The sequence below is a fragment of the Vipera berus genome (assembly GCF_964194415.1).
Source record: "Vipera berus genome assembly, chromosome: 8".
Classification (NCBI taxonomy): Eukaryota; Metazoa; Chordata; class Lepidosauria; order Squamata; family Viperidae; genus Vipera; species Vipera berus.
The window spans coordinates 10796726-10805569 of record NC_138211.1 but is presented as its reverse complement, the minus strand read 5'-3'; the positions used below and the strand labels follow the sequence as shown (position 1 = coordinate 10805569).

The 8844-nt window shown below is 43.1% G+C and overlaps 1 protein-coding gene across 2 annotated transcripts in view; it reads right to left on the bottom strand.

Moving 5' to 3' along the window:
- Positions 1-8844, bottom strand: part of DBNL (drebrin like) — a 28948-nt gene continuing 20104 nt past the window's right edge. For both annotated transcript variants that reach the window (XM_081333695.1, XM_081333696.1), the window contains 4 exons: positions 7861-8013; positions 5352-5473; positions 4015-4114; positions 1-2694 (listed from right to left, as the gene is read on the bottom strand). In XM_081333695.1, coding sequence (XP_081189821.1) covers positions 2555-2694; positions 4015-4114; positions 5352-5473; positions 7861-8013 — 515 coding nt within the window. In that variant the 3' untranslated portion in view covers positions 1-2554. The remainder of the gene's footprint in view (positions 2695-4014; positions 4115-5351; positions 5474-7860; positions 8014-8844) is intronic.

Sequence of the window (8844 nt, the reverse complement as noted above, 5' to 3'; positions counted from 1 at the left end):
TACATTTTACAAAACAGTCATTTAATTCTCAGATTTACTCACACCCTGGACGGTATCTCTTTACTCTCCTACCATCGGGTAGGAGATATAGGAGTATAGCCAGCTGTACCAACAGGCTGAAGAACAGCTTTTATTCATGGGCTGTTAGGCTTTTGAATGGGAAATAATTTTACAAACTTTATGCATAATTGACTTGCGAGGCCGGTGCGTTGTGCAATTAGCTCACATGGTGTAATAAGATGAAAGGTTTGTGTCACTGTTAAATTGGGGGTGGGGGCACGAAGGGAAGCTCAGCCAATCTCAATATATACATGGTTGTACTTTGACAATAAAGGTTCATTCATTCATTGTCTAAGTTTGTCATTTAGAAAGCTAACTACATTCCAATATTTTAGGCTTCCTAACATTTTGTATGAATTAGAATTTTCAGCATCTTATTTCTGCCTGCAGTGGCCATGAAGAAGCTGAAAATAACAGCTGGCCAACATCTGCTTGGTTACAAGATCCATACAGGAGAAAAACTGTTATTTAACCTTATCGTTTGTTTCATTTCTTTTTTCTGGCACTTTGAGCTATGAGAAAAACTGTTTTTTAATCTTATCGTTTGTTTCATTTCTTTTTTCTGGCACTTTGAGCTATCTTTCTCAATTTTTCCTGCAAATATTGAGACTACCATTCATTTCATAGTTATGAAAAGTAAACGATCTTCCAAAACCTTTTTTTAAAAAAATCCAATTCACAGGCTTATTGTGTCATTTTAATTCCTTTTCATCGTTATTTTGTCACAATCTACTCGCTTTTTTACCCCCACCATAAATCTTCAGGCATAGCAAAAGGCTGGAAAAAGGAGAACTTTGAACATGAGACTGTGAAAAGCAATTGCAATAATCAATTATTCTACGCATCGTATAAATAAGATGATTAAGCAATGGGAATTACGGCCTTGCTCTCACTTCAGGTTTTAAAAGAGGGGCGAGATAGCTACCTATTAGAGTCCTACAGTGTCCATGGGTTGGGTTTAAATGGAATGGTCTCTTCCAAATCACAAATTCTTTGATCTGCCTGGGTAGAGCTGAAAATCTGAAACCCGTTAAAACTATCTTGAGCCAACAAAACAAACATAAACACTGCCTTTGCGGGTTAATACCTCTATACTGTAAAGAGAAGTTGGTGGGAAAGAGTGGTCCTGAAGTTATTTAATATCTGGTTTCAGAACTTGTACCATTCTTGTATATTCAGCTGCCAGATGTTTTGTATCCTAGTTGTTTTTTTTAAAAAAACACCCACAAAATAGGCAGAAGAAATGAATTCCAATATTACCACAGCCGAATTTAACGTACTTCTGTCCTCCCAACCCTACATTCTAGAAAGGGTAACTGAACAAACCACAGTTCCAGCGAGCAAGCCTCACCAAACCGACACACAAGCGTAATATTTAAAACTGTGTGTACCTACTACCTCTCAGTGCTAAGCCTTGATTTGGATCAAGTGGCTCATTAGCTATGGGCACGGGTAGGCAACCTTGGCTCTTTTATGACTCGTGGACTTCAACTCCCAGATTTCCTGAGCCAGCCATGCTGAGGGAAAATGGAGAGGTTTCCAAGCTGAGCCATGCTGGCTCAGGAATTCTGGGAGTTGAAGTCCACCAGTCATAAAAGAGCCAAGGTTGCCTACCCCTGGCTAGCAGGATTGAGTTGAAATCTAAACCTCCCCTGCCACGAGACCCACTGACACAGCTTTTTGTCTTATTGCCAAGTTTAAGAGTTTCTACAAATGCTCCAGGAGCTTCCATCCCCAATCAGCTGGCCTGTAAGTGGAGGAGAGGTCTTCCCTAAAGAATTGCTCCACTGAAATGGAATGAAGTTGCACAAAAGCAGCTTGCAGAAACCATGGGTAATTCTGCTCGTTTCAATCAGCTTTTCCCTTGGAGCAATTCCAAACAGGCTGTCCTTCAAAAGCAGCTCGAAACAATCCATTTCCCCTCAAAGCAGCACTCTGGAGTAAGTGGGTTGTGGGGCTGCAGCCTCAATCCAAGGTAATAATACTAAGGTCGGCATCTCTTAATGATTACTGCTCTCTTGCGCTCTCTTGCAAAGTTACAATAGGCAGACTGAAAAAAAGAAAAGGTCTGCAGACATGTGAACCATTGCTTCCCTTTCTTCAAAAGAGCCCGGGTTGATATTCAAGAGTGCCACGGTCCGTGTGTGTCCGCAGAGAGCGGTTTTCGTCCAAGGCTCTTCCCACCACATGGTCTTTCTTCCTCTCTCTCTCTCTGAACAAACGGAAGTATTGTGTGTCACCCAAAATGAGGTCCATCTCTATCTGAAAACGCCTGTTAAGGAAAATGAACAAAGCAGAAAAAGGATCCGCTTCACCAAGCAGATGCAGAGGGTTTTTGCCAGCAATGGGGGCATGAAGGAATGGCCCCCCTCTTCAAAAAAAACAAAACAAAAAAAAAACATACACAGCTACATCTCCAAGGAAGTGGTTTTGAGGAAAGTTGGTCTTTCAGACATCACCTGCAACTCATCCCCCGCCCCCGGGCGAGGATCCCTTATTCGATAAGTTCCACGTAGTTGGCCGGAAACATCCCAAAGTGACCATCGGGCCCGTAACCTCGCCACCAGCCCTCGTCAATCATCTCAATGTTTGAAATAACGTTCTCAGGGTCGAAAGAGATCTCTGTGTCGTCAGCTAAAAGGTGGGAAGCAAAACACAACCTCGGTGTTATTATTTTTTTAAAGGAAGTAACAGGCCCAGTAGGGTACAAGGTCAGAATCACACTGTGGTCTTTGGTTTATGACCGTTTGAATGACGGAAGTTCTGGCTCCGACTGTGGTCCTAAATTGAGGACCACCTGTAAATTGTGGTTTCTCAATCTTGGCACCTTTAAGCTGTGTGGACTTCAACTCCCACAATGCAATTTAAAGTTGCAGAGTTGACCTCACCATGAAGCTGCCAGGGTCAAGGAATCCTGCTCTAAACGGAGCATATGTTTCAATTTTATTTAAATCACAACTGTAGTAATCTGGGTTGATTTATGCCAGGGGTCTTCAAACTCGGCAGGCCAACTTTGAAGACCCCCCTGATTTATGCCAAACTCAAGCACTTAAACATTTAACCTCTTCTTTTCTAATGCTGCTTATTCTTCCACTGTGGATTATTAGTTCTCCTTTCTGGAGACTCACAATATCCTGTATTATCATTTCAGCCTTTAAATCTGGGCTGTGCAATTTTTTTTTCCTGAGCTGAAGATTGCATCGGGCTTTTGAGTGTTGGGTTGGGGCTACATTCAACCAACAGAAGCAGCCTGCAGAACTGTTAAGGAATTTGTTGTGCAGAGGTCTCCTTGTGCTACCAAAGAGTTGCACAGACAAAGAAGGGTACTGAGAGCAGTAAGAGTCACACAGTAACAAGAGTACACTGAGAGAGAGAAAGAAGCTACGTTACTAGCTCCCTCTTATGGCCATGAGAACACTTACACACCCATTGGCCAATTAACATCTTAAAGACATAACATCATGGTTAATATATTTTCAACCCAACATTGTAGGCTAACACCATATGCCTAACAAGAACCATGATTAAAAAATAAAGTAGGATCAAATATGAGGGAGTGAAACTATTTCTCTTGCATTTAACACATTCTTTCTGCTGGCATGTTAAAAGTTACAAATGCGGCAGCAAAAACTGGCCAGGCTTTGAGAATTACTCTCAATGCTTGTGCCTTAAAAAAAAATTATATCCATATACTTTACATATTTAAGCAACCCAGAGCACATTCTAACTCTGTACAGGCAGAGCTTTAAACTTTTGTTGCTTCTGCGAAGGGTGGTAAGAAAATATATCTTTACTTCAGTAAGTATACTGTGCAAACTGCATCTTAAGCTCCAAAATGTGGCCGACTTGCAAATCTCTGATCTTGCTTTTTTAAACGTAAGGGAAAAAAAGAAAACAGCTGTTCCTAGGAAGTAAATATGAGAGATTAATGAAAGTAAAACACATTTAACATACCAGCTTGGTAGTCATACAGAGCACGGGCACATATTCCTTTTCCTTCCATGTTAAGGTTTTCTTGGTAGGCATCACTATAATCGTAGTTTGCATCTTCAGGCTGTTCCCCAAACAAAGAAGGGTTAATGAGACAAGGAATGATATACCGAATCAGAGGCCATCAACCTTTCGACTACAATTCATTCACTAAAATGTCTTTTCCCAACTTCGGCCTGCTCCAGATGTGTGGACCTCAGCTCCCAGCGTTCCCAAGTAGCATAACCAAAGCTGAGAGTTCTGAGAATTCAAGGCCACACATCTGGAAGCTGGCTGGAGTCAAAGAAGGTTGTACTAGCAAATCTCAATGTGCGTTCTGATGTAAGTGTACGAACCCAGTTTCTAGAAACATGGAGTAATTTATAGAAACGTAATTTACAGAAACACAGATTCTTGTCTGAAAGGAATGATGTAAAAGGACTTTGTCATGGATTTTTGAAGGATTTTTTTTTTGGGGGGGGGGCGGGTATTAAGATCTGTCAAGTCAGATGTCACCAGGTCACAGGAGTTGATCTGCATCTTCTTCCAGGCAAAAATCCAGGGGAGAAGTTTTGAACAGAACATAAGCACATACGTTTCATTACTTCATTACTTTTCCAATGAATGTCATAGGGAAACAACACACAGTACAAGAAAGGTATGAATGTAAAATAGGAGAAATTATACAAACAAACATACATACATACATACATACATACATAAAGGTAAAGGTTCCCCCGCACATGCGTGCTAGTCGTTTCCAACTCTAAGGGCCGGTGCTCATCTCCGTTTCAAAGCCAAAGAGCCAGCGTTTGTCTGAGGACGTCTCCGTGGTCATGTGGCCAGCATGACTAGACGCCAAAAGGCGCACGGAATGCTGTTACCTTCCCACCGTAGTGGTCCCTATTTTTCTACTTGCATTTTTACGTGCTTTCGAACTGCTAGGTTGGCAGAAGCTGGGACGAGTAACAGGCGCTCACTCTGTTACGCGGCACTCGGGATTCGACCCGCCAAACTGCCGACCTTCTGATCAACAAGCTCAGTCTCCTAACCCACTAAGCCACCGCATTCCTACTACATACATACATACATATATATTTACAAAACTTATTGTCCTTCTTAACATAGGTTTCCCTGGTTACATTTACATAAAAAAACATGCCAGAAAAATTAGAGAAATTGCAAATGGCAAGTACTTTTTCTTAACAGATATTTTAATTAAAAAAAAGAAAGAGAGCAAAGGACATAACAATGTTATCTTGCTAATGCAGTCAAGAATAATCCAATTTGTATTGATCTGCCGTTTGCCAACAGAGACTAACCTCAGGGGGCTTGTCGTAGAGAACATGCTGGTTTGGGGGTTCCTCGTACAGCGCCTCCTGTTCTACCTCTGCTTCGTGGATTGCAGCCCCTGCCTTGTGGTTCTCCTCCCTGACGGAATTACCTGAAAGAAGCATTCTTTCTCAATGTTGAGAAGGTAAGAATCGTGTTCCAGGGTGTATTTCTTCCTTGAGTTAATAACTCCCCCCCCCCCAGGATGCCTCTGCTCCGTATCTCTCTTGCTCTCTTTTCAGTACAGCCAGCAGCTTACTTGTCTTAGCAGGTCTCACTTTGATTTTTATTCCGCCTTTATTCTTTTTACAAGTAACGCAAGGAGACAAACTTATCTCAACACACCTTCCTCCTCCTATTTCTCCCACAATGACCCTGCAAGGTGAATTGGATTAAAAGAGAGTGACAGGCCCAAGCTGGTGTTCATGACTAGAACTGAACTGTCTCCCACTGACTGGTCCAAAGTCACCCGGCTGGCTGTCATGCCTAAGGCAGAACTGGAACTCAGGTCTCCTGGTGATTGGCCCAAAAGTCGCCACCCTAGCCAGTTTTCATGCCTAAGGCAGAACTAGAACTCAAGTTTCCTGTTTTCTGAGACAGCATCTTAACCACTACAACACAGGTCGGCAATCCGCAGCTCTGGAGCCGCATGCGGCTCTTTCATCCTTCTCCTGCGGATCCCAGTTTGCAGAGAGACAGACAGAGACAGAGAGAGGCACTTGCGCTTCCCTTCTCTGTGTGTGTGTGTGTGTGTAATTCACGCTGTTCTCCGAGAAGCTGACAAGCTTATTGGGCGGGGCTCCTGCCTTTGCTGCGTCTCTACAGGAAGCAGGAAGCAGCAGAAAGCAGGGCAGGAGAGCCAGCCCAATAAGAATGTGTGTCAGCTTGTCCGAGAACAGCATGAAGCCAGCTTGCCAGGTGAGAAGATCAGAGGGGGGGGGAGAGAGAGGGAGAGAAAGAGAGGGAGGGAGGGAAAGAAAGAGAGAACGAACTCATGCACAGCAGCCTCTATTTTTTTAAATTGAACTCTTCAATCAAATTCCCTCCCTTGCGTGCGTGCGTGCACGGGCGCGTTTTGTGGCTCCCAATGTTTTTTTTTTCTCCAGGAAATGAGTCCAAGTGGCTCTTTGAACTTTTAAAAGGTTGCCGACCCTTGCACCACACCAACACATTAACCTTTTTACACACATGCAAACTCATTGGCTCTCATTTATTTTCCCTTCCCGCAAGCTTTTCCGATGCAGCAAGAAAGATTATACCAATGGCCACATGGAGGAAACAGGACACACACACACACACACAATTACACAATATTCGGAGAAACTGAACAGAGAGGGATCTTGTTGGGGCAACAACAGACTTTTCAAGCTTTTGAAGAAAAGAAAAATCAGTGAGACGGATGGCTGAAGCTACACGTCTCACATCTTCTCACTTCAACAAAACAGGAAGTACAAACCAGGGAAGGGTTCCTTTTGACACAAGAGTGAAAAGAACAGCCCATGGCTGTTCCAACCTTAGCAAATCTAGCTAATGGAGAATGAGACACAGATTTGGTTAAACAAAGGCTTGGTAAAGACCTTTTGAGAGCAGGACTGGGGAGATTGGTTGTGAGAATGTACCCATGGCCTGGGTGCATGCTTGCATTAAAAGAAAGGCACCTACGTGTGTGCAAGAGGTATAAAGAGTACAAATGGACCTGAAGCTGTCCCAAGCAAAAATTCCTTCTTCTTCTTCAGTAAAATAATAGTAACGAAGGTAAGCAGCATGGAAAAAGTCGGGACTGGAGCATCTTTCGTAGTCCAATTCAACTTTCTCATGTTGGGAGAACGCTGTACTACTCTCTCAGAGAAAGAAAAAGATGAACAAGGCCTACATCTATGCCAGAAATAAAGTTAACATAAATGTCTTCTGTTTTTCTATAACCCATTTTTCTTGCAGGCTTTCTTTCGGAGGAGGGAATAAATCTTTCCGAGCATGAACTTGGTCACAAAAAGGCAAAATTTTAAACCCTCTCCCGGAAATCATGGGTTAGTCAAAGGTACTTTCAGGATAACGTCGTGTCCTGTCATAAGCCCTGCTCTGGAACACCCTCCCCACCCCAAGATATGTCTCACAGTCTTTGACTGTGTTCAAAAGAACTCTGAAAACATGGCTTGTTTTCCAGGCCATGGGGTAAAAGAGCTGGTGATTTCTCCATAACTGATGTCTGGTATTTCAATGGGGTTGCTTCTTTGACTTGCATGATTTTAACTTGTGTTTAACTGTACTGCGCCACGGATTTTTACTCTAGGCCACTAAAGTTGGGAGGGTCTTCTATGTTTCTAAATCAAGTAAATAAGTCAAATAAACTTTAGGTGTGTCTTCCAACTGGGACACAGGGAAGAAAAGTCAGAACTACCCCTGGCTATTAAAAAAGAAAGAAAAACACCTCTTGCTGTTTAAAAAAAGGTAATGTAATCAAGGAACAGAAATCACATGCTCTCATATAATGCTTTTTACCAAGTTCGGGAACAGGAAAAACTGCAGGTGTGTCATGACCAGACGAACGAACAACAGGAGGAGGAGCAGGAACATCCTGTGCAGCAGGTTGGACAGGGGATACAGGATTCTCCACCTGACTTCTCCCCTGGAGGAAAGGGCTCCGTAACTTGCCTAGGAAAGGAGCCAAGTCAGTCCAGAACACAAAATTGGTTAGACCCGTCTCTCTTATACAATAAGCAGACTTTGGCTAAGCTAGCTCAGTTACTGCCTTGTTGCCTGATGCTATCCATTCTCATTCAGAAATGTAACAGTGTTTTGTGACGCCAACCACAAGAACTACAAGTAGTCCACAACTTACGATCATTAGTTTAGTGACTGTTTGAACTTAACAATGGGAAAAAAGGGACTTATGAAAGTTTTTCAAACTTATGACCCACGGGGTCACAGGATCAACATTCTGAGGCTTGGCAACCAGCTCGTATTGACAATGGTGGCAGCGTCCCAGGGGGTCATGTGATGGAGTAGCATCCTCATGGTCACGTGATTTACGTTCGGATGCTTGACAACCGACTCACATTTATGACGGCCGCAGTGTCCCAGGAATCCCCTCTGGTGACCTTCTGACAAGCAAAGTCAACAGGGAAGCCGGGTTGACTTAACAACCGCGTTACTAACTTAGCAACTGCAGTGATTCACTTCGCAACTGTGGCGAGAAAGGTCGTAAAATGGGACAAAACTCACTGGACAACTGATTCGCTTAGCAACAGAAATTTTGGGCTCTGCTGTGGTCCGAAAGTCAAAGGCTACCTGCGGTCAAATTAAACCATGCCTCCAATGCATACGTACTAATGGATAGCATTCAATCCTATGAACCAAATTCCAAGAGCCAAATCATGGCGACAGGTTTCAAATTTCCACCCTGCGCTTGGCGGAGAAGAAGAAAAAAATATGTTCACGGTTGCCGAGGTCTGTTTCTGACATTCCTGTCCCTGGGGAAAGTAA